Source organism: Panthera uncia, assembly GCF_023721935.1.
Source record: "Panthera uncia isolate 11264 chromosome B3 unlocalized genomic scaffold, Puncia_PCG_1.0 HiC_scaffold_1, whole genome shotgun sequence".
Classification (NCBI taxonomy): Eukaryota; Metazoa; Chordata; class Mammalia; order Carnivora; family Felidae; genus Panthera; species Panthera uncia.
The window spans coordinates 25,788,913-25,815,555 of record NW_026057582.1 but is presented as its reverse complement, the minus strand read 5'-3'; the positions used below and the strand labels follow the sequence as shown (position 1 = coordinate 25,815,555).

At 41.3% G+C, this 26,643-nt stretch overlaps 1 protein-coding gene across 10 annotated transcripts in view; it reads left to right on the top strand.

Moving 5' to 3' along the window:
* The window catches only part of TTLL5 (tubulin tyrosine ligase like 5), a 287,219-nt gene that overhangs the window by 170,591 nt on the left and 89,985 nt on the right, over positions 1 to 26,643 (top strand). For all 10 annotated transcript variants that reach the window (XM_049611362.1, XM_049611361.1, XM_049611359.1 and 7 more), the window contains one exon: positions 25,775 to 25,970. In XM_049611362.1, the coding sequence (XP_049467319.1) occupies positions 25,775 to 25,970 (196 nt within the window). The remainder of the gene's footprint in view (positions 1 to 25,774; positions 25,971 to 26,643) is intronic.

The window sequence follows — 26,643 nt, the reverse complement described above, 5'->3', positions numbered from 1 at the left end:
GTGCACTTGTCTGAAGGCTCAGGCCTCTGTTTCTCTTGGAAGTCTTCTCATGCCTCTGTGGGATTGACATGTAAAGACTGTTCAGAGCTGAAGGGCACTCCCTGACTTATGACTTCCAGGTGGTCAGGGACAGGCCTGTCAGCCTAGCCGTTTATCTGTGGAGGGAGAAGGGAAAGGGCGAAGGGACAGAGATCCTGCTTCAGGTGGCTCTTCACTTCCATCTGGGTTCAAACTTTGTTTAGGCACTTTTAAAAGTCCATCTCGTAGGGGCGCCTGGATGGCTCAGTCGGTTAAGCATCCGACTTCATCTCAGGTCACAATCTCACGGTTTGTGGGTTCGAGCCCCACATCAGGCTCTGCTGACAACTCAGAGCCTGGAACCTGCTTCGGATTCTGTGTCTCCCTTTCTGTGCCCCTCCCTCGCTCGCTCACTCTCTCTCAAAAATAAATAAAATTTTTAAAAGTCCAAAAAAAAAAAAAAAAGTCCATCTTGTATAAGAAAGAAAGAAGCCTTGTTTTTTATGTCGAATATTTACCATTTTAGAGAGGCAGCTCCCAAATGTAGGGCAGTGGTAGTGATAGGGCAGGCAGCAGACGAGTGCTCAGACCCGGTAGTCAGCTGGGCGGGCTGCTGGAGCTCCCCAAGCCTCAGTTGCCTCATCCGTAACATGAGGCGGAAGAGTGTCTGCCTGCTCGGAACGTTCAAGGTTTAAGTGAGTTAAAGCAAGGAGAGCAGGGAGCACGCTGCCTGGCATCTACCTCTCCCCGTCTTCGTCATTCTCGTATCGCTCACAGCTAAAAGTGAAGTATCCGTTTTGTTTCAAATGTTTTTAAAAGACATCTTGGGGGGGGTTTTATAGTTTTACATTTCACATTTAAGTCTGTGATCTATTTTGAGTCCCTCTTTGTCTGAAGTGTGAGGTTTATGTTGTGGTTTATTTTTTTTAATTTAATTTAATTTTTTAATGTTTATTTATTTTTTGAGAGACAGAGAGAGAATGCGAGTGGGGGAGGGGCGGAGAGAGAGGGGAGACACAGAATCCAAAGCAGGCTCCAGGCTCCGAGCTGTCAGCACAGAGCCCGACGCGGGGCTCGAACTCACAAACCGTGAGATCATGACCTGAGCCGAAACCAAATGCTTAACCGGCTGAGCCACCCAGGCGCCCCCGTTGTGGTTCATTTTTTGCTTATTGACATGCCATCGCTGCAGCACCATTTGTTAGCAAGCAGATGGCTTTAAAATGGCGATCCTTCCTCCATCGGGTTGGTTTTTCTAGCTTTGTCAAAAATCAATTGAGCATATTTGTGTGGGTCTTGGATGATTTGATTTGATTTTACTTTACTTTAAATATTGTATTTTCAGTAGTGAGTCTTTAATTTTTTTTTTTTTTTCTTTTTAAGTAGGCTCTATACCCATCATGGGGCTTGAACTCACAACCCTGAGATCAAGAGTCACATGCTTCACTGACTGAACCAGCCAGAGACCCTGAGTTTGGATGATTTTAAGTATTCCTAAAACAAAGGCCTGTAGCAATAACTGTTTATTAGAAAATCTTCAGCAAATGCTATGTTAGGTTCTAATTTTCTGTTCTTCAACGTACCTTTGATATCCTACAGATTTAGGTTCAAAGCAGCTCTTTCACTTCCTCTGTATGTGCGGGTTGACCTGTTACTCAGTGTAAGCCTTGGTGTCCTCGTCTTAATACAGAATAGTGACCTGTCGCAGTGGGTTGCTGTCAGGACTAAGCACGGTGAGACGTATAAGGGGCTCAGCTTGAAATCAGGTGCGTAGAGAGTCCTCGCTCTAATGGTAGTAGCGGTGATGAGAGTCGCCTGCCTGGCCATCCGTCCTAAGCCACGCTTACTCACGCTCCTTGCCTTCCCCAAAGCTTAGCTGTCTTTAGCCTTTCCATCATAGAGTCTTCACGCGTGCATGAGTGATCCCAATGAAAGCTGCTGTGCTGTGCTTTCCTTAGATGACACTTTTGACCAGTCACATTTCTATTTCCGAACACAGTATACGCGAGATTGCCGTCTTACCAGCTTTACTGACGGTATCTCTCTACCCGTCACCACCCCCACCGTTTAGCCACACTGGATTTCCTGTTCTTCCCTGCTCGTTTATGTGCTCCTCCTTCTACCTGGAATGTCCCTTCCTGTTGTCAAATTGCTGGTCGTCTTCTGAGATCATTTCTACTTGGAAGCCTTTCTCGATTTCCCCCGTAGGAAGTTGCTCTCTTCCTCTTGTTTTCTAAAGCTAGTGTCCTATTTCCAGCACGGTGGCACCCAGAGTTTGGGGAGTCACAGGAGTTGTTCTTTCTTAATTTGAAAAAATAGGGGCGCCTGGGTGGCGCAGTCGGTTAAGCGTCCGACTTCAGCCAGGTCACGATCTCGCGGTCTGTGAGTTTGAGCCCCGCGTCAGGCTCTGGGCTGATGGCTCAGAGCCTGGAGCCTGTTTCCGATTCTGTGTCTCCCTCTCTCTCTGCCCCTCCCCCGTTCATGCTCTGTCTCTCTCTGTCCCAAAAATAAATAAAAAACGTTGAAAAAAAAATTAAAAAAAAAAATATATACACATATTCTTTATGATACATGAATACATAAGATACATCCCTATGTGTTCCTGTTAACATTAAATGATAAAAACAAGATAATATAATCACAGTGTGCTGGAATAATATGAATGATATGCACCAGAGTACCATGATTGCAGAATAGGATTATGGGTGACATTTTGGTCTGCTTAGTTACGCTTTTCAGTTCTTGGACATTTTCATAGTCAGCATGTATTAATTTTTAAATTGACTTTTATGTTCTTCAATGTGCCTTACAGTTTATTATTAATTCAGAAATGCTCTTCTTTGAAACAATAAGATTCTTTTTTTTTTTTTTAAGTTTATTTATTTATTTTGAGAGAGAGCGAGCAAGAGCGGGGGAGAGGCAGACAAAGAGGGAGACAGAATCCCAAGCAGGCTCCACACTGTCAGCACAGAGCCTGATGTGAGCTCGAACTCACGAACCACGAGGTCATGACCTGAGCCGAAATCCAGAGTCGGATGCTTAACCGACAGAGCCACCCAGGCACTGTCAAACATTAAGATTCTTCTTGTGCTTTTGAACTTAAATCTATAGGATTCCAAAGTTATATTGAAGTACAGAAAATTAGAACCTAACATAGCATTGCTAAAGATTTTCTAATAAACAATTATTGCTATAGGCCTTTGTTTTAGGAATACTTAATATTTGTTAAAGAGGGGAACAAAAGAAAGGGAGGAAAAAAAGAGCTAACATTTATTGAGTGCCCAGTTCATGCCAGATCCTGTACTTTGCAATTCATCCTATTTATTCCTGAAAACATGAGCATTTTTACCCTCAAGTACAGATGATGAATAGCTGTGGAAATGTTACCATTTGAGGGGCACCTGGGTGGCTCAAGTCAGTCAAGCATCAACTTCGGCTTGGGTCACGATCTCACAGTTCGCGGGTTCGAGCCCCGCGTCGGGCTCTGTGCTGACAGCTCAGAGCCTGGAGCCTGCTTTGAATGCTATGTCTCCTCTCTACACCCTCCCCCACTTCTCTCTCAAAAATAAACATTAAAAAAAAAGAAAAGAAATGTTACCTTTAAGTCTAGCTCTTTCTTTTTTCTTTTTCTTTTTTATTGTTAAATATAGTACCTCTTTAAAAAAAAAATGCAGTACCTCTTAATCTCTTCCACCTATTTTGCCTATCCCCCCACCACCTCCCCTCTGGCAACTGCTAGTTCTCTGTGTTTACAAATCTGCTTTTGGTTTTTGTTTTGTTTTTAGATTCCACTTGGGAGTGAAATCATATAGTATCTGGCTTTCTCTGACTTATTTCACTTAGCGTAATACCCTCTAGATGTATCCATGTTGTCACGTATGACAAAATCCCATTCTTTTTTATGGCTGAGTAATATTCTGCGTGTGTGTGTGTGTGTGTGTGTGTGTGTGTGTGTGAACACCACATCTTCTTTATCCATTCTTCTGTTGATGGACACGTGGGTTGCTTCTGTATCGTGGCTGTTGTAAATAATGCTGCAGTAAACATAGGAGTGCATATATCTTTTGGACTTAGTGTTTTCATTTTCTTTGGGTAAATGCCCAGCACTAGAATTACTGGATCCTATGGTATTTCTATTTTTAACTTTTTGAGGAACCTCCATACCGTTTTCCACAGTGGCTGCTCCAATTTACCTTCCTACCAACAGTGCACGAGTGTTCCTTTTTTCCCACGTCCTCACCAACATTTGTTGTTTCTTGTCTTTTTGATACTAGCCATTCTGACTGGTGTGAGGTGGTATCTCATTGTGTTTTTGATTTGCATTTTCCAGATGATAAGTGACGATGAGCATCTTTTCATGTATCTTTGGCCATTTGTACATCGTCTTTGGGAAAATGTCTATTCAGGTCCTCTGCCCATTTTAAATTCAGATTATTTGTGGGGCTTTTTGATACTGAGTTGTGTAAATTTTTTATATATGCTGGATATTAGCCTTTTATTGGACATAGCTGCAGATACCTTCTTCTATTTAGTAGGTTACCTTGTCGTTCTGTTGATAGTTTCCTTCGCCGTGCAGAAGCTTTTTATTTTGGTGTAGTCTCGATAGTTTATTTTTTCTTTTGTTTCCCTTGCCTGGGAGGCATATCTAGAAAAATGTTGCCGAGGCCAATGTCCAAGAGATTACTGCTGTGTTTTCGTTTAGGAGTTTTATGGTTTCAGGTTTCACATTTAGGTCTTTAATCTGTTTTGAGTTTATTTTTGTATATGGTGTGAGAAAGCAGTTCAGTGTCATTCTTTTGCATGTGGCTGTCCAGTTTTCCCAACACCATTTATTGAGGAGACTATCTGTCCCCCGTTGTACATTCTTGCCTCCTTTGTTCAAAGATTAATGGGCCATATAAGCATGGGTTTATTTCTGGGCTATCTTGTTCCCTTGATCTATGTATCTGTTTTGTGCCAGTACCAGATTTTTTTATTACTATAGCTTTGTAGTATATTTTGAAATCTGGGATTGTGATACCTCCAGCTTTGTTCTTTCTTGATTGCTGTAGCTATTTGGGATCATGTGTGGTTCCGTTTGAATTTTAGGACTGTTTGTTCTAGTTCTGTGAAAAATACCATATTTGGTAGGGATTACATTGAATCTGTAGATTGCTTTGAGTAGGATGGACATTTCAACAGTGTTGGTGTCCAGCTCTTTCCGGTATGAAAATTTGTGCTGTTTTTACTACTTTAATTTTCCTCCTTTTAGAGGAAAATCAGTACTGGCATTTTCACATTGGCATCCTCGACTAGTCTAAGACCTAGTTATTAATGATGATAATGTGCAAAAGAGAGGCCGAAATATTTCTGAAAATAAACTATCATTTGTGGAATATAAGAAACAACCTGTGAACAGAAGTGGAGAACAATTCTGTTAGAAGCTGAAACAGTTTGGCATTATAAATATCTTTACCATCATCTGTGACTTTGTACAATTTTTCACTTTCGCTGGACACTAATATCATGCTTTGTGTGTGGGCAGAAAAACATCACTAGCCTGAAGAGCTAACTATAAGTATATGGCTTATATTTAGAATTTGGATTAAATTTCTGTTTGCTTTGTCTGCTGCCTTTCTGGCTATAACTTAATTTCTTTCACAGATTCGAACAAGCAGTTCAGGCAGATTGGGATGACTACTTTAGTCTTCTTGGATTCTTACAGTGGCCTCATCATACAAGTGCTGGTCAACAAATCTTATAAATATGATTTATCATTTTAGCCATGGTTTAACGAACATATTATTCAATAGCAATGATATGGTATTTTAGAAGAGAACCATGATATCCTGGAAAGGATGTAAACAAAAAGAAATAATGAAAGATGTCCCTTTTAGCTTCCAGGCCATTTATGGACCTAGTGGGTATGGAACCAGGCCATAGACAGACACAAAGAGAAAGCCCACATTTCTTCATCAGCAAGTGTAATGTCTGAATTTAGAGCTCTAGAAGTAAAGGGTTTTTGTTTGACTCAATCCCTAGAATACAAATTCCATATTCCTGTTTTTATCATATTCAAAGCAAAACTGGTGAGCTTCTCTATACGAAGAGGACCCATTTTACCATATAAGAATATGGATTGCCTGTTGATCACTGAGAAATCAGGTTATGTCCCATTGACCCTCAAAAATAAGATCATATATAAGAACTAATAGTAGCCAATAGTAACATGCAGGGCTTATGGTATGCCACACACTAAATGCTTTATGTACCTTAACTCATTTAAAAGCTTCTACTATGTGCTAGCAACTGTTCTCAAAACTCTACGTGTGTTAACTTATTTAGTGCTTGCAGCTACTTTTTAAGAGAAGTACTGTTATCATTCCCATTGTACAGATGAAAAAACTAACCACAGAGAAATGAAGCAGTTTGCCCAAGATAGGCGTTGGTGAATGGCAGCCAGGATTCAAACCCAAGCAAGTGGTCACAGAATCCAAGCTCTTAACCACTCTCCGAGGGATTCTCAATGGTGTGTGTCCGAATCACCTGAAGGGCTTGTTCAAACAGATTGCTGGGCCCAAATCCAGAGCTTCTGGTTCCAGTAGGTCTGGGGGTAAGGCTCAATTATTTTCACTTTTAACAAGTTTCTAGTTGCTGCTGCACGATTGGTTCAGGGGACCACACGTTGAGAATCACTGCGCTGGCACTGGTAATGAATTGGTGTTCAGTGCAAGCAGCTGAGGAACAGAATAATGAGTTTTCAGGGGTATCCTGTCAGAGGCAGGTGCCTGCAGCTTGCACTAGCTGTGACCTTGGACTACGCCCCTCCAGTAAATCTCGGGCACAGCACATTTCAGTAGACTTGTCTTGACATAACGGAAGCATGTGCCGTGGTTGCCATGTTATGGACTTGATGAATAAGAGGCCAGTTTCTAATGTGGTGAAGGATTGTTTCTATAGATTCTATGTTGAAGGTAGCTTGGGAATGGGCTCCTAGAAGCAACACACACGCACACGCACACACCCACGCGCGCACACACACACACACACACACCCCTGCAGTAAGAAAAAAAGACCTGACCATGAGTACACATTTTATTTCCTTCCCTTTGGTCCTATACCTTTAAAAAAAAAACCAAAAAACAAACAAAAAAAAACTCCTTTCTTGTGATTTCCCCAGTATTTTCCCTATTTTATGAAAACAACTTTATAAAGAAAAGAAAACAGGGCTGGTGGAGAAGGTAAAAAGTTTAAGAAAAGAAAAAGGTAGAGTTTTTGGGTTTTTTTTTTCCTTTTTTTTTAGTTGTCCCCCATTTCCCTTGGCCACTTGAAGAAAGGGGGCAGAGACAGGTTGCTGAAGCCCAGGCTGTAGGCTTGACCCTTTCAAGTTCCCTGCTGTTTTGCTTCCTGGGGAAAAGAGGAAGAACGAAAGGAGCCTAACTGATGCGATGAGGCAGGAATTCTAAATTTGTGACACTTTGCAAACTGTTTGTGTGCACTGAGTTTGAACCCAGCTACAATTCAGTGTAGAAGTTCTTGGAAACTGGCATGTCAGCTGCCCTAGACAATCTGCACATTAACTTTCACTTTGAAAACTTTTCCTGGCTTGTCTTTGCAGGGTGTGAAAGCTGGGTGACGGTGGGCCAGTTTTACCAAGGCCAGCTGTGCTCGTGTGTACCTGCCTTGTTGTCACAAAGGCATCAGACTTTTCCCTTCATCTGATGAAAATCCCGCTGAGCTGGACTCAAGTCTTCATTGTTGAATGAACTGGTGTCAGGGAGTTCTCTTTTGGCTTTCTTAAAGGTCACTCTTTGCTCACTTCTTTTTTAGTTCACAGCTACATTTTTCAGGCTTCATGCGGTATGCCGGTTATGCCAAAGTAAAGAGCTGGATCAAAGACATTTCTTGTTAATAAGGCTAAGGATCAATCTGTCTTTTTAGATCCAGACTGCTAATAGATAAAGGACAAGGGAGTCTCCGTCTATATAGCTTGCTGACTGCCAGAATCCTAAGTTGCCTTCTAGAACAGTGCTGTGAACTTAACCTTTGAATGGTTAGGTTTTATATCCAGCTTTGTGTTCCATAAAGCTTGCCCCCAGCTTCTCTGCCAGATGCACTGAGAAATCCTAACTTTGTCCTTATTTCCTCCTCCTGGGGATCATTCCATCAATCATGGAGTGGTACAAGCGTGGAGACGGCAAAAGTCTGGTTCACATTCTGTATCCATTGTCAAGTCCAGCTGGCTGGGGCCTCACTGTACTTTTAAAGGACAGGCATCTCAACACTTAGCTTTTTGACACGATACCTCAGCATGTTCCTCCCAAATTTATATCGTTGTCATACCGTATTTAATAAACTCAAAATAAAAGTAGTCAAAGTATCTCCCTTAGACATCTTCCAGCTATCACTACTGCTTCCTTTTCCTTTTCTAGATCTCTGCCTATTGAATAAATAATCAGAAACCTCCCTTCTTAATTGCTTGCAGTTCTGTATTTCAAGTTATATATCTTATTTGGACCCTGCTCTCACATTTTTTTTTTCATTTTTTAAATGTTTATTTATTTTTGAGAGAGAGAGAGAGAGAGCAGGGGGGAGGCAGAGAGAGAAGGAGACACAGAATCTGAAGCAGGCTCCAGGCTCTGAGCTGTCAGCACAGAGCCCAACGCGGGGCTCGAACCCATGAGCTGTGAGATCATGATCTGAGCCAAAGTTGGATGCTTAACCAACTGAGCCACCTAGCCCCCCACCACCCCGCCCCAGCTCTCACATTTTAGTCTCTTTTCATTCTTGCCTTTTTTTGGTGGGGGGAGCTTCTGTTGATTTTTAGCATGTTGTCCTACTTTTACTCTTGGCTTTTCTATTAAAAGAAGGGTAGTAAACAATAGGTGACTGATTTATTTTGAGGGTACCAGTTGATATACAGTCTCTTCCTTATTTAGGGTCTTAGTTTTCAGGGTGTGTCTTCCCCTATCCAAATCCTGTTCTCTTCAAGGTAAATGAAATTCACAAGAATCATGGTATTGAATCAATCGTATTCTCTCTACCTAATAATTGAATTACTATCTCCAAAGAAGGAGCAGTTCTTATGATTACTAATTCATGATTTATGGTTTTAGCCCTTGTGATTCAATGTGTGATTTAATGTGCAAAGAGGCTTATACACTGGGAAAGGAAGGGAAGAGATAGAAATAAATTGGATACTGAATATGTAAACTAGTAACTGAGATGTCAGTTTCAGGCCCAAATTGAACAGGTTAGCAAAGCAATGACTTGGCAAGCCCTTAGAGAAGGCAAGGGGAATTACTTAAGCCCAGCATTGATTCATGAGAGGAAAAAAATAAAAGCCATGCTACACTAGCCTCATTTCCCTTCATGGTAGAATTTCTTTAGTAAGAGAAGATCAGGGGACTAGGAAAGAATTATCATAACTGGGTTTCAGCACAGCCTAATGAAATCTTGTGAGCACCAAAGGGAAATGTGAACAAGAGAATGCTGTCATTAGGAATATCTGGTTTCTAAATAGGCCACTCTACTCAAACAATACGTCAATGTAAGTTTGAGAATTAAGTGTCTGGTTTGTCATTGGCCCCTTAATTCACCATTTTTATCAATGAATTCATTCACCCATTCATATTCATTTAGGTGCCTACTGTATACCAGGCCCCTACATAGCTAGAAGATGTACCGATCCCATTTCCAGATGACACAAAGTAGGATGCGATACTGAATATCTGGGATGACGATCGGTATTAACGATGATTTGGTCAGGCCAGAGTGATGCGTCTGGCCCATGGAATTTAGAACTTCGTAAGGAAGAACATAAAGCTCTTCACGTGGCTTCGGAAATTCAAGTGCGAAGAAGGCTTAAGGGTTCAGGTTGGCCTTAAGTATAATAGAAGTTAACAGTGTAGAGAGAACTGCCAAAACCCGGTGCTGCCATGTGAGAAAATTTTCACAGCACACTCTGCCAGATGAAAAAAAGCCGACTGCGAAGCAGATAGTGCAGAATCACTCTGTGGGAGGGAAATACACACAGAGGAAGAATATACAGCAAAACGTTGACAAAGTGTTCATAGTAGCCATCTTTGTTAGTTGGATCTCAGATGACCCTGTCTTTTTGCATTTGTCATGTTTATGGCATTGAGAATATTTTTGTTCCTTAAAAAAATTACTTGTGTTTCATTTTGAAAAGATGTAAGGAGATGTGGGCTCTGCTGGCAGCTGAGGCTTTGGCCAACAGGATCGGGGGTGCGGGGGGAAGACTGTGATTCTCCCTCATTCATCACGCTCGCATCCACTGCCTGAACAGCTGCCCCTCCCTGCTAATCAGCATGATTGGTAAACCCCCACTTCCACACAGGGGCCAGCGCCTTGCACAAGGTTACAGCACTCTCTGTCTGGGCTGGCTTGGAGCAGCGGGCCCCCGTCACGAGCCCCCGCCGGCTCTGGTGGGGGGGACTGGCAGGTGGCCTGGGCTCCCCTGCTCACACATGCTGAGCCACTCCTGAGTCCTTTATCAGGTCCACTAGGTTGGCACCCCCATCATCACCCAGTTAACCCACACGGGCACGGTACTTGGAAGGAGATTGTAAGTACTGCTTTACTTCTCTTCGATCGGACTGGCTCACACCTGTTCCTTAGTGCCCTTACTGTTCATTTTCCCCAAGGTTTGGATTCACCTTCCATGGGACAAATGTTAATAATAGGAACTCCCATCTATTATGTGTGCCAAACATCGTGCTAAATGCTTTCCGTGAATGATCCCATTTAATTCTTGGGCCAGCCCTCTCTCTGACAGATGAGGTTGATTTTTATTCCCATTTCACAGCTGAGGAAAGCAAGGCACAGAGAGCCTAAGTGACTGGTAGAGCCAGGATTTGAACCCAGCTGTCTTGTTCTAGAGCACTGGCCTGGTCACTAAGCTATGCTGCTTCCTGTTCTCGGGGTCATCCAGTTCAGAACCCGGGGTGTGGATCCAGGGGCATGGGGCCTCTGCTCTCCCTGCAGAATTCTCTCACTAACCCAACTCTTGGATTGGTTTTGATTCCTTTCCAGCGTCTGAAACCTTTCATTTCTTTTTGCCTTCTTTCTTGGATTATTTCTTTAATCCTCTCCCAAGGGCCTTTCATCCTCTCAAATAAACAAAATATTTAAAGGTTTTTAAGCCCTTTCACCCTGTTCTCAAGCAGGAAGATCAGCTTGCATCTATAATTTTATATAGTTCTGTGCTCTTGACCTAGCATATAGGTCATCAAAAGTTTACCACTTTTTCACATAATTTCTGAGCTTTTCTATGTCTCTAATACCACCCGGTTGTACTTCAGGTTTTTGTGCAGAATTACCATTTCCGTAGGACTCCACAGATTCAAAACAGAAAGGTCAAAGTGTTCTATCTAGTCTTATCTCAAGGAGCAAACTCAAAAGGGAAAAATAAATTTTAGTCTTTAGCACCTGTGTTTTCAGAGGTCCTTTTAAAATAATATTCCAACACAAAGACTCTCTCAGAATCAAGGCACCTGTCACCATGAGCATAAAATCTCTTGGCGGGTCGAACTCATTGCACTTAAATAATTTTAGGCACGAACGAATTCCGTTTGGCTAGCTGTCACTGTTCCGGGTCCGCCACAGCAAGCCTTAAGACTTGTTAGTGTTGCTTATTACACTTGTATCTAAATGCAATTCGACTTTTATCCTTTCACTAATGAAAGAAGTCCTCAGTCATTCACTGGATACCTTTAGTAAGCAGACTTTTTTCTCGGAGCCCACACCATGCAATTTAATGCTAAACTTAACCGTCCCTGACCCCTTGACTCCCTTCTAAGTACATATTACTTTTAATCTTATAATATATCTTTCAGGCTCAGTTTTTCCGAGCCAGCATTTCTTTTCTGCCCTTTGTCCAGACTGTTCATTTACCATTATTATTGCCTCTCTGCTTACATTCCCCTTACTTCCCCAGACCTTCTGCCAGCCTGTTTGATCCTTCAGGGGCTCATGTGATTTTCCTCCTCACTCACATTACCATGTCGCTAGCTCCCTGGACTCTGCCCCCCCGCACTGTTCCTCCTCGGTTTTGGACACCTGTGGGGATGCCACCTCTTCCACAGTCCTGCCATCCCTGCCTTTTTTTCCACCCCCGCCCCCATCTTCCCTGTGGACTCACCTTAACAAATGTACTTCCTCCAGATCTGGAGCTCTTTGAAAGCAGAAGCTCATCTTTTTCTTCTTACTAGTGCCTACGAACAGTGTCCAATAAATGGGTTGGATTTATTTCGTGGGTTATTTATTTATGTGAATCGAATGCTGTGGAAATAAGAGAACTACTTAGATATGTACCTTTATATGGGGTCCCAGCATTGCAAAATGCAGGATGAAAAGAATAATTTTGCTGCAAAAATCAGGGAAGTCAGCTAGAGATGTAACATATACACAGAATAGGAAATACTAGTTTTTTTTTTTTAATTTTTTTAAATCTTTGCTTATTTTTGAGAGAGAGGGACAGAGCGTGAGCAGGGGAGGAACAGAGAGAGAAGGAGACACAGAATCTGAAGCAGGCTCCAGGCTCTGAGCTGTCAGCACAGAGCCCGACGCAGGGCTCGAACCCACGAACTGCGAGATCGTGACCTAAGCCTAAGTCAGATGCTTAACTGACTGAGCCACCCAGGAGCCCCTAATAATTAGTTTTTTTTATGAAAGATAAAAGAAATTGTCTTTTTTCCAGCTGAGGTAAAAATTTACATAATGTGCACGGATCCCAAGTGTTCAGCTTGATGAGTTTTGGCCATTTTATATATATCCACGTAACCCCCACTCAACACAAGATGAGGAACATCTCTGTCACACTGAAAATCCCCCTGTGTCTCTTCCCAGTCAGTACTCCTCCTCCCTCACTAATCACACTATTGACTTCTCTTATGATACAGTAGTTTGCCTATTCTTTTTTCACGGTTCTTTATTGCAGTAAAATACACATGACATAGAATTTACAAACCATTTTTTTTTTAATTTTTTTTTTTCTTCAACGTTTATTTATTTTTGGGACAGAGAGAGACAGAGCATGAACGGGGGAGGGACAGAGAGAGAGGGAGACACAGAATCGGAAACAGGCTCCAGGCTCTGAGCCATCAGCCCAGAGCCTGACGCGGGGCTCGAACTCACGGACCGTGAGATCGTGACCTGGCTGAAGTCGGACGCTTAACCGACTGCGCCACCCAGGCGCCCCTACAAACCATTTTTAACTGTACAGTAGAGTGGGATTAAATCCATTCTCATTCTTGTCCAACCATCAGCACCATCTAGCTCCATGACTCTACATCTTGTAGAACTGAAAACCGGACCACACAGTAACTCCCCATTCTCACCTTCCCCCAGTCCCTGGCAAGCACCTGTTATACTTCCTGTCTCTATGATTTTGACCACTCTTAAGTACCTCATATAAGCGGAATCATATAGTATTTGTCCTTTTGTGACTTGTATCTTATACTTAGCATAATGCCCTCAAGGTCCATTCACATGGTAGCACATGCAGAATTCCCTTCCTTTTTAAGGCTGAATAACATTTCACTGAATGGTGTACCACATTTTGTTTATCCATTCATCCTTGATGGACACGTGGGTTTCTCCCACATTTTAGCTATTGTGCTTCTGAGCATGGGTGTATAAATACAGTTTTGCCTAGTGTTGGACTTCTTATAAGTGGAATCCTACAATATTCTTTTGTATCTGGCTTCTTTCAGCAAAGTGTTTTAGAGATTCATCTATATTGTTGCTTATATCAGTGGTTTGGTGTTTTGTATTGTTGAGTGTAGTGTTCTATACGAATATTCCCACAATTTGTTCATCCATTTTCTTACTGATGGGCATTAAGATTGGTCTAAGTTTTTTACTATTATGAATACACACTCAATGAGAATTATTATATAACTCTTTTTTTCATAACCATATGTTTGGGGGGGTATCTACTTAGGAATAGAACTGTTAAGTCATATAAATATTTTTTAATTTATAAGAAACTGACAAATGGTTTTCTGAAACTATTGTATCATTTTACACTCCCATCAGCAACGTGTGAGAATTCTAGTAACGCACATGTTCACCAGCATTTGGTATTGTTGTGTTTGATTTTAGTCATTTTATTTTATTTTGTTTTGTGGGTTTGTTTTTTTTTTTTTTTTTTTTGATGTTTATTTTTGAGGGAGAGAGAGAGCATGAGCTGGAGAGAGGCAGAGGGAGACGAAGAGAGAGAACCTGAAGCAGGCTCCATGCTATCAGTGCAAAACCCAATGTGGGGCTCAAACCCACTAGCTGTTGAGATTTGACCTGAGCCGAAGTCCGACACTCAACCAACTAAGCCACCCAGGCGCCCCTGATTTTGGTCATTTTAATAGACATAAAGTGCTATTTTCATTTTCCTGATGACTACTGATACTGAGAACCTTTTATGTGCTTTTTAATGTTTTATTGGCCATTCATATGTATATTTTTGTAAAGTATCTATTAAAATGTTTTATACATTTTAAAATTAGGTTGTCATTTTACTGTTGAAGTCAACAGTTAACGATAGGACTTTTTTATATGTTATCAATTAAGAATCCTTTCTTACATGTACGTATTGTAAATATTTTTCTTCAGGGCATGGCTTGCCTGTTCATTTTCTTAGTGATAGCTTTTGATGAGCAGAAATAATAAAGCCTAATTTATCAAAAATTTTAAAAGATTTTATTTTCAGTAATCTCTACACCCAACATGGGACACAAACTTACAACCCCCACATCAAGAGTCACATGCTCCACCGGTTAAGCCAGCCAGGTGCCCCTCAGATGTTTTCGCTTATGATTAGAGCTCTTTGTGTCCTAAGAAATCTTTACCTATGATGTGATGCCTGGGTACCTCAGTTGGTTAAGGGTCTGACTTCGGCTCAGGTCATGATCTTGCGGTTCATAGCTTCGAGTCCCACATTGGGCTCTGTGCTGAGAGCTCAGAGCCTGGAGCCTGCTTCAGTTTCTGTGTCTCCCTCGCCCTATGCCCCTCCCCCACTTGCTCTCTGTCTCTGTCTGTCTCTCTCTCAAAAAATGAAAAGACATCAAAAATTTTTTTAAAAAAGAAATCTTTGCCTATGACAAGTTTACAAAAACATCATATTTTCTTCTAGAGGCTTTTAAGTTTAGGGGTCTGTAATCCAACTCAAATTTATGTTTATCTGTGGAATGAAGTAAAGGTTGATGTTCATTTTTTTTTTTTCGTATGGATATCCAGTTGTTTTAGCAGTATTTGCTAAAAAAAAATTATTTTCCCCATTGAATTCACTTTGGCACCTTGGTCAAAAATTAGTTGACCATATATTTATGGGTCCATTTCTGAACTCTTTATTCTGTTTCACTGACCTGTTTATTTACTATTATGCCTATGCTTCACTTTCTTGATTGTGATTTTTATATAGTGGCCTTGAAATCAGGTAATGTAAGTCTCCCTTTTCAAAATTGTTTTGACTATTCTAGATTCTTTGACTTCTCTATATAAATTTTAATATCAACTGGTCAGTTTCTTCAATAACAGCAAAGCCTGCTGGGATTCTTATTGTGATGGCATTGGATCTATAGATCAGTTGGGGGTGGTTTCCAGTTCCGGTTGTGGCTGAGTGAGTTTTTATCCAATCAGCCCACTGGATGAAACACAAAGTACAACAACCTGAAGGCAGTGGAGGGTAAACAGAAGCCAGTATTTGGAAGAAGGAATGGAAATTTGGAGGAAGGGAACTGCAAGAGGTGAGCTTTCTCTTTGTTTTTCAGTTATTACCTTTTGACCTGAGGGCAGGCCACGGTTTGCAATTAGAACTTACATGGCAATCCAAATTAACTGGCTTAACAAACTGGAGGCTGAGGTTTAGAACAGCCACCTGCTGGAAGAGTGAGAGGAAAACCCTGGAAACGAGGCAACCATCTACTGCAAACTATACAGTTAAAGCTAAAAGAACTGAACATAGAGCCATGGCCCATGGAAGGGAAGAAAGAATTGCAGGTGGAGTTTAGCCAAATTAGCTGCCTGCTTAAAACACACACACACACACACACAACACACACACACACACGCACACGCACGCGCGTGGTCTTTGGAGCAATATAATACAATCCATTATCTGTGACATTTCACAGTGTCCAGGATACAATGTGAAATTCTTCAACATATGAAAAAACAGGAAAACATGACCCATTCTTAGAATGAAAGATAATCAACAGAGACCAGTCTTAAGAAGGCTCAGATGATGGAATTAATACACAAGGATTTTAAAGTGGCTATTATAACTATGAACCAAGATGTATAGGAAAATATGCTTCAATGAATCAAAGATAGGAAATCTCAAGCCAGATTTCCAGATAGAAACTGTGGAACTAGGAAAGCAACATTTGAAATGTAGAATAAACATCTTAACAATATTGAGTCTACCAATAGAAGTTAACCATCTGACTCTTGATTTTGGCTCATGTCATGATCTCACAGTTTGTGAGATCAAGCCCCATATCAGACTCTGCACTGACAGCACAGAGCCTGCTTGGGATTCTCTCTCTTCTCTCTCTCTGCCCCTCCCCTGCTTGCTCTCTATTTCAAAATAAATAAATAAACTTAAAAAAAAAAGAGAATTGTTAAAAATATAATTGCATTTTGTTTATGGACCTTGATTCCTGTGCTACCAATATTTTTATAAAATTCATAAGGTTTTCTGCGTAAACAATCACATCTGTGAATACTGGCAGTTTTTTTTTTTTTCCTTATGACATTGGCTATGTCTTCCATTACTAATTTTTTTATAAAAGTTTTTTTTTTAATGTTTATTTTTGAGAGAGAGAGAGAGTGCACGCAAGTAGGGGAAGGGTAGAGAGGGGGAGACACAGAATCCGAAACAGACTCCAGGCTCTGAGCTGTTAGTACAGAGCCTGATATGGGGCTCAAACTCACAAACTGTGAGATCATGACCTGAGCTGAAGTTGGACACTTAACCGACTGAGTAACCCATGCACCCCTTCCATTACTAATTTTTAATTGAAGTAGTGAGAAAAAACATCCTTCCTTTATTCCTGTTCTTAAAGGAAAAGAGTTCAGTGTTTCACCAATAAGTATGATGTTAACCATAGATTTTTTTTATAGAGATACTTTATTAGGTTAGGAACTTTCTTTTGTTCCTAGTTTACTGAGAGTTTCTGTCATGAATGGGTGTTGCATTTTGTCCAATGCGGTATTTCATCTAATAATATTCTAATATGATTTTTCTTCTTTATTCTTTTAATGCAGTGAATACATGATTGATTTTTACATCTTAAACCATTCCCATGGTAAATATCACTTGGTCATGATACGATCTTATTTTTTATAGGAGATAATTTTTTTTTCTTTTAATTTAGAGAGCATGAGTAGGGGAGAGGGCCAGAAGGAGAGAGAGAGAGAATCTCAAGCAGGCTCCACACAGAGCTAGATCCCACGACCCTTGGATTATGACCTGAGCTGAAATCAAGATTTGGGCAGTCAACCGACTGAGCTACCCAGGTGCCCCGGGGGTAGTTTTTTTTTTTTATAAAGGAGATAGATATAGGTTGATTGATTTTATTTGCTAATATTTCATCAGAGTCTTTTTGTGTATATTCTTGAGGCCTATTGGCCTGTAATTTTCTTGTAATGTCTTTCTCATGTTTTTTGTGTCAGAGATATGTTAACATCATAAAATGAGTTGGGAAATTTTCCCTTCTCTCTTTTGTTCTGAAAGATTTTGTGAAAGATTGGAATTATTTCTTTAAATGTTTGATAGACTTCACTAAAACCATCTGAGCTTAAAGTTTTCTTTGTAAGAAGGTTTTTGATTATAAGTTAAATTTCTTTATATACCTATTTATGTAAAGAGAGCAATTTAGACTTTCTCTCATTGTGTCACTTTTAATAAGTTGTATTTCCAAGGATTTATTCACTGAATTTTTGGCATAGAGTTGTTCATAATATTACTTTCTGTTTTTGTTGTCTATAGACTCTATGATATTCTTCATTAATTTTTTATGTCCTTTTATTCTTTAAGATCAGCTTGCTTGGAATTCATCAACTTTTAAAATCTTCCAAATAGCCACCTTTGATTTTGTTGATATGCTCTGTTTGCCTATTTTCTATTTCACTGTGCTAAAAGATAAACTGAAGTGTATTAAAATTTTGAAGAGCTCATTGGAGCAAACATTGATTTTTAACTGGGCAGTGACAAACTGAAAATGGTTAGGAGCAATCTATCAGGGGGAACTAAGGGAAAGGCTTTCTTTTTTTTTTTAATGTTTATTTATTTCTGAGAGACAGAAAGAGACAGAGAGTGAGCAGGATAGGGGCAGAGAGAGAGAGGGAGACAGAATCCGAAGCAGGCTTCAGGCTCTGAGCTGTCAGCACAGAGCCCGATGTGGGGCTTGAACCCACGAACCATGGGATCATGACCTGAGCTGAAGTTGGACACTTACCCGACTGAGCCACCCAGGCACGCACCCCCCCCCCCCCCTTTTTTTTTTTTTTTTTTTTTTTAATAGAGCAGACTCCTAAATAAAGCAAGGAAATTATTTGATTACTTGATTGACTATAGCTGAAGCAGTTGCCTTATTTGGGAAAGCCTACTAGGCTGTTTGTGATTGGTTGTTCTTAATTTCATTTTCTCAGACTTGAGTGCACTGATGCTGGCTTAAGTTTTGGTTTGCTTATAAAGGCTGCCAAGGCATTAGAGCCACCTCAGTCTAATGGCCTCCTTGTTGACTTCTGCTTTTATTATTCTATTTTTTATTCTACTTACTGTGTGTTTACCTTGCTCTTATTTTTCTAGCTTCTTAAGGTGAAAGCTTAGGTTGTTAATTTTCACGCATTTCTTTTCTAATAAAGACATTAAATATTATAAGTTTCTAATTAAGTACTCTTTTAGGTTTTGTTCAATTGTGTTTTCATTACCACTCAGTTGAATACATTTTTAAATTTTTCCTGTGATTTCTTCCTTGACTCATAGATTATGTAGAAGTGTGTTGTTAAATTTCCAAATATTTTGGAATTTTGTAGATATCTTATTACTGATTTATAATTTAATATTCTAATCAGTGTACACTCTGGATTTTAGTCCTTTGATTTTTTTTAAAGGTAATTACCATTTATTTTTTGAGGTTCCTTTGATTTTTATTGAGACTTATTTTATGGCCCAGCATTTGGACTATCTTCATGAATGTTCCGTGTTCACTTGAAAAGAATGTGTATTCTGAAGTTACTGGATATAGTTTCACATAATTGTCAAATTGACTGAGTGGGTGGAGAGTGTTGTTTAAATGTTTAAGTCTATACTGGCAGAGTTTTTGTTTGGTTTTGGTTTTTTTTCCCAGCACTTTAAAATACCTGTTCATTGTTTTCGGGCCTTTGTTTTCTAATGATAAGTCAGCCTACCATTAGCATTGTTGTTCGCTTGTGGGTAATATTTCTACCAGCGCCAACCAGCACCCCACCACCCTGGCTGCTTTGAAGTTTTTGTTCCTGGTTTTTAGTTTTCAGCAATTTGACTATCATGTGCCTGGGTGTAGATTTCTTTGTACGTGACCCTGCTTAGGATTTGCTGAGCTACTTAGGTCTGTAGGTTAATGTCTTCCATCAGCATTGGAAATTCTCAGCCTTTATCCCTTTATAGATTTCTTCTACCTCATTCTCTCTCCTCTGCCTTCTGGGATTCCAATTTTATATATGTTACATACTCTCCTCTATTGCATTCAGTCTGTTGTTAAGCATTTGGAATGAATTCTTCCTTTCAGATTGTATATTTTTTCACTTCTAGAATTCTTGTATGGTTTTTTTTTTTTAAGTAAATTTCATCTCTCTATTGAAATTCCCCCATTTGTTCATATATGTTGCCCACCTTTTACACTTGACCCTCATACATATTTCTCATGGTTATTTTCAAATCCATCTTTGGTAAGTCCAACATCTGTGCCGTCTTGTCAGTGCCCTTCTATTGACTGTTTTCTCTCCTGGGTCACATTTTCTTGCTTCTGCGTGTCTTTTACAATTATTAGTTGTATGCTAGGCATTTTCTGTAAAATCAGAGTCTTAAGTAAATATTATTTACCCTCCCCCCTCTCCCAAAAAGACATGCTTATCCTTTTCTCCGGTCGCTAGTGTGTGGGAGAGGGGTGGGAGGAGAAGGGGGTGAGCCAATCTAATTGATAATTAAGCTGGGTCTGGACTTTGTCACAGCCTTTGTTAGATTCCAGTTCATCTCTGGCTTCAGATGTTTGGAGAGCCGGATGGGAGCACCAGTTAAGATTCTAGAGATCCTTTTATGCTTTACAGTCATGTGGCCAGCTTTCTGAACTGTGAGAGGTGTCTGCTTTTCATCCTGTATGTCAGCTTTTTGGGTAACTGAAGAGTCCTTTTCCGGTCGTGCTCTCTTCTCACCTGTCCCCAGGCTGTATTGCAACAGGTCTGTGGTTCACAAAGTGTAGTTCATGGATCTGGGGGTCCAGGGGGGATCCTCAAGACCCTTTGAGGAAGCCAGTAGGATCAAAAGGTTTTTCACAGTAATGCTAAGACATTTTTTTGCCTTTTTCACCACGTTGACATTTACACATGTTGCAAAAACAATGGTGTTTTTGTAAAACTCTTCATGCCTTAGCAGAAATTAAGGCTGTGGCACCAAAGTATAGTAGCAACCATTGTAATCTTTACCACCAAAGTATTTGTAGTTACAAGAGTAATGCCAGTGCTACTTAAGAAAATCCTTGTTAAGCAGTAATAATTATTAAATCTCAGCTCTGGATTACATATCTTTTTAATGTTCTGCCTGATGAAATAGGATGCACACATAAAGTTCTCCAGGGCCCTGTGTGATAGTCGTCTCAAGGAAGGGCGCTTGTGTGACTGAGTCACAGTCCAAGGTAGCCGCTTCTTATTCCGGCCAGCACTGCTTTGTACTGCTCGTGGGAGCCCCACCCTTCCCTGTAGGATCTTCAGCATTTACCACACATGTACTGTGTGCTATGACTACTTTGTTTGGGACTGAGAATGTACAAAGAGAATGTAACCTCTGCTGTCTTTAACATCTACACATTCTGTAAAGTGCCATAGAAGTAGATGGATATTCTTTCTTGTGAAGAAACAGTAAGATTCTCCCCAGAAAGCACTTCCTTCATGGCTCTACAGTGTTTCTCATTAGAAGCATTGGTGGCATTCTGAGCAGACATATTCTTCCTAGTACACGACTCTTCCCTGTGTTTTTAGACGTTTAGCACCCTTGACACTCCCCCCCCCCCCCCCGCTTGAATGTCAGCAATCCCCCACCCCCATTATTATGGCCTTTAAAAGCACACCCACACACTTCCCAACCCTCAAGAAAGACAGGGGCATCCTTACCTGTACATGATAGCTCAAGTTTTGCTGCGATTGGGTGAAGGAGCCCGGGGAAGTGGGCTGTGGGGGTCACACTCTCTGTATGACTGTCACATTTCTGTGCCCCATTCTTCCCCTACAGTCTTGTGACATCACATGATTCTCAGAAAATCTTGACGCTGAAAGCCTATCTTCATGGAGAGTGTAATTGCCTGGTGAGGAGATCTGCTTTGCTAAAAACCAGTGTGTTTGATAGATCACCTCCAAGTTCCTTAGAACCAACATCCATTCTTTGGAACAGCTATTAAAGCAAAGGGGAAAGTCTAGCCCTTCAATGTATATTGGCTAGAGGTTGGGGGGGCGTTCTGCAGGAGGACAGTTATGGGGAAACATTTAGCCCTCATATGCCACAGTGCAACATAGAAAGTGAGATGAAGTTCTAAGTAAATTGGCTAATAAGAGAGGATGATGTTGAGAAAAATTTGCCATATTGTTGCCTATTAGCTACATATGTAGTAAAGGGAAATACAGCATAGTTGACTCTGAATCTTTGAATTTGAGTCCAATGTTAGACATTCTGAGCTTTTCCACAGCTAACTTTCTTGGCTGTACAGATAACATGAAACTCTTAGAAGTTATTTTCAGGGACTCTTTGCACTATTATATTTTAGTATTGAGCAAAGAATAATATAAAAACTAGAGAGAACAATTGAATCTCAAAATTTTGATGGGAGTAGAAAATATATTACTAGTAGACTACAATGAATTGAGGTTCAGGAAAATGGGATGGAATTTTGGATGGGAACAGAAACTATTAGATGCCACATAAAGGAATATACAGATAACGGAATCTCGGGGAAGGCCCAGAAGAGAGTGCGCCTGGCCTCCTCCAAGTCAGCCATTGTACAACCTGCGGCCTACAGACCCCACACACTTGTGCTTTAGTTGGAAGATACAGCGGCCTGAGTACCACCCACTGGCGCTCCAAGCAAGCGAGCTTCACCCGGCATCACCATGTCGCCCTCCACGGCTCAGCGCTCCGGTCCCCACCCAGTGGTGCACTGTAAAAATTCCTGCCTCTTGGCTAAAAGTTCCTCCTTGCTTGAGAAAGTTTCTTTTGTGATTTGGAGAGTGGATTTATGGTACTGAGGAGATTAAAAGCAGCTTCTGCTGTGAAAGTTTATGACGTTGCAGTCTGTTCACAGTTTGCAGTTGGATGAGCAAACCTCCTCTCATCCTCAGTCTTACTCTTACGTGATCTCCTCTTGCCTGCTGTCCTACCCCTAACACTCACAGTCCCTGGTGGTCTCCATGGAAGAGGGCCCTGTTACAGATTCTGATTTTTGATGCACAACAAGCAGGCGTTAAAGTAAATGCCTCCTAGGAATATTTGTTGTTAAAGAAGCTTTCAGAAAATAAAACCAACCTAGCCTGCCAGTGAGATGATTTCTGACTTAATAGTTATAACGTAGTTACAAAAATCCTTTAATACCTAATTCCCGAGTCTAGGTTGCTGCTCGTGGCCAGAAACTTCTAGAACCAGCAAGCCAGAGTGGAAGGAGAATCACAATTGGTGTATTTTTTGACTTTTGGTGCAGTTACCATAAACAGTAGTTTCCTTCTAAATTTGAATATCTGCCCTAATTGATACAGAAATCTGAAGGTTAATCCAGCCAGGCAGTTCCTGCTGTTTCATCTGTATCTTCCCGTGTTCCTTTGTTCACTGGATCAACCCACCCTTGCCCCCACCCTTCTCTTCCTTTCTACCTGGAGGCCTTTCTGCACCCACCACTCCTTCCACTCAGAGCCCGTGCACCTCCCCACATGTTTTCTTCACTAAGCTTTCCTCTCCCCTCACTAATGAGAAAGGAGATGACACGTGCCTCTGGCCCCTCCTTTCCTCACCCCTTAACTCCTGTTTGACTCCCATTCAGCATTTCACTTTGTGAACAACGTGAACATTCTATCTGCGTATTTAGGTTCGACTCCTTTCTCATCAGTCTTTGGCCGCCACACTTCTCCATACCTCTGGAAGCCCCTTGGGAAAGACCGCGTCGTTTGAACTATGTAGAGTAGCACACACACCGAGGGGTCACTGAAGATCAGATGTCATACTCGGAAAAATTCATAAATAAGCCCTGAGCATTTGGGTACTTTTCTCCAAGAAGATTAGCCAAAAGCGTGTAATTGTGGAACTGAACTGTGGGAGCCAAACTGTGGGAGGAGATGAGCAAGGGATGTGACATATCAGAGGTGAGATTATGTGAGTAGAAAACCTTTCATCCATGGGCTTCGGGATACATTATGCAGACTTTCCCTTAACTAGGTATTTGGAAATCTCTTTGAGAGAGGCAGAGACTCCAAAGCAGCCCCCTGAAATGAGGAAGCTGTGAGGGAGAACACAGACAAGAGAGGAGCCTGGGCTTCTGGATTCAGCAGACATTCCGCTCTGTCCCCTCCCCCAGGGTTCCGTTGGGGTCACTAGGAATCAGGTTATAAATAACTAGGTGGCCCATAGGTCAGGCCTCAGGAAGGTCGGCATAACCTTACCCCAGTGTTGCTGTGACTCTGCCATCAAAATGACCATTAATGCCAAAGGAAATTTGCAGAGGAAATAACAGCGTGATGATTTAAGTCACTGTGAATATTTCTCTTCAGATAGGCACTGTTTCCTTTCCTAAAGCCCCATTAATCAGGTTTGGGGTAAGGTTGTTCACAACGAGATTCTTCATGTTTCTTCTGTGTGCAATTTTCTGGTCACTATACTTCAAAAAGGAAAAAACAAAAAAAAAAAACCCACAGGGTAATTAAAGAAGGTCCAGAGAAGAACCAGAAGTGAGTGAAAAGGGCTGCCAGATAAAAGACTGTTCTAAAAACTTTTTTAAAGGGGACCTTTTTTAAAAATGTGGGGCAATATATATATCCTAAAATGTACCATTTCTGTGCTACGATTCAGTGGCATCTCGTACATTCACAATTTGTGCAACCATCACCACCATCTGTCTCCAGAACTTTCTCATCATCCCAAGCTGTAACTCAGTACCCATTAAACAGTAACTCCCGATTCTCCCATCTCCCCAGCCCCAGCAACCACTGTTCCACTTTCTGTCTCTATGAATTTGACTCTTCTAGGGACCTCGTATAAGTGAAATCCTGCAATATTGGTCCTTTTGTGACAGACTTCTTTCACTTAGTATAACGTCCCCAGGGTTCATCCATGTTGTCTCTTGTGTCAGAATCTCCTTCCTTTTTAAGGCGGACTAATATTTCGTTGGAGGTATAGACCACATTTGTTTATCCATTCATCTGTTGATGTTTTCACCGTTTGGCTACTGGAAATAATGCTGCTGGGAACTTTGGTGTACAAGTAGGCCCTGTTTTCAATTGGCGGGGGGGGGGGGGGGGGATTGCCTAGGGGTGGAATCACTGAATCACATGGTAATTCTGTGTTTGGCTTTTTGAGGAACTGCCAGAATGTTTTCCACAGGAGCTACATCATTTCACGTTCTCACCAGCAATGCACGAGAGTTCCGGTGTTTCCTCATGCTGGCCAGCGCTTGTTTTTTTTCCATGTATTTGGTTTCATTTTTAATAATCACCCTCCTAATTAGCATGAAGTGGTATAAATGGGGACTTTTCTACCTGGAAGAAACAGACCGAGAGGGCAAGCGGAGGCCTGTAGTTATGAAGACTTCAACTGGGATATATACAGACATGGTCACCAGAATCTAAAATGTGGGGATCTGGGCAAGGAAGAAGGTCAGAGTTCTTAACGGACAGCATAGCATGGGTACTGAACAGTTCCAAAGGCCACCAGCCCTCCTCCTTCCTCATGTGTCTGACAGGCCAAACATCTGCTTGGCTGGGGACCCTACTGAGGTAAATTTAGAATAATGAAAAACCTGTCTTCTCAGACCAGTTATCTTATCTCATGATGCGCACGTAAGCTCACTAATAGGTGGTTAAGAAAAACCATGACTTCTGTATAATTAACCCCTGTTCTTTTAAAGTTGATGGTTTAGAAGATGATTGTGCCTCTGTTATTACCTTAGATTCAACCAGCCGTCCTGCATTTGAAGCTTCCTGGGCTCCCCTTGGAAGACCTTGTGGCCGTCACAGGGGACTGAAATTACTATTTTAATTACTTAACCTTCAACAGATACTGTAGACTGACCATGTGCCCCGGCCTCAGGATAAGTGCTACGAAGAGAGTGGAGAACAGAGCGGGCCCTGTCTTTGTCCTCATGGAGCTGTGGTTTAGTGGGCGAGTCAGATGATTTCTCACACAAACAGATTTGTAAATTCCAAGCTATGTTAGCTCTGTAAAGGAAAAATACCTGTGATATTTCTCTCTCTTCCTTTAGGTTGTTCACACAACCACCCTAAGAGCTCTGCTTTCTTTTCTCTTCAGGAGCCTTCAAACAGGTGGCTTTGCCTGGGAGGGAGAGGTAGAGAACAACGCATATAGCAAGGCTACAGGGGTTGTCCCTCAGCACAAGTATCACCCCACAGCGGGCAGTTACCAACTCCATTTTGCCCTGCAGCAACTTGAACAACAAAAACTTCAGTCCCGGCAGCTTCTGGACCAGAGTCGAGCCCGGCATCAGGTAATTCAGATAAGGCTTTTCCGTATGCTAGTATCTTTCTTCTACGGGGGTGGAAGAAGGTCAATGGGAAAGGTAGGAATAGTTTCCCAAAAGTTTACCTACACCAATATGGCTCGCGTGGCTCTTGGAGAACCTACTCCAAGGGAAGAAACGTGCTGAAGCCTTGATGTTGGCTTTGGCAGGAGGTGACACTGAACCAGGTGTGACATTTTATTCCACTTGAATATTTCTCTACAAAAATCTCTGTTGTAGCATTGCCCCTTTCTGTTGCCTGATGGTCGTTCAGTAAGCTCCCAGCGGGTCTAATTTCCACATACCTAAAAGCTAGCATTTGAAGCAACTTTTTTCCTAAATGTACTATTTCTTTGGTACACCCTTGGTATACATAAGCACACATTAATCCTTCATAACTTACCAAGATTTTCAAGGTGTAAATAATGTTTCCAGTTCTTTTCACAGGAAGGAGTCGTAAGTTAAGCTGTTGGTCTTCTGGCTTGACGGTACACAAAACAACGTACCCACAAAAATGTAACGGTATACACAAAAATCCTCGTTGTCTTGGCCCTTATGCTCTAGTGAAATACCATTTTCCTTCTATCTGTAGAATGGCAGACACTCCCGAGTATATGTGTGAGGGAGCTGTGTAAGTGAATTGTAAGTGAATTGTGCTGGT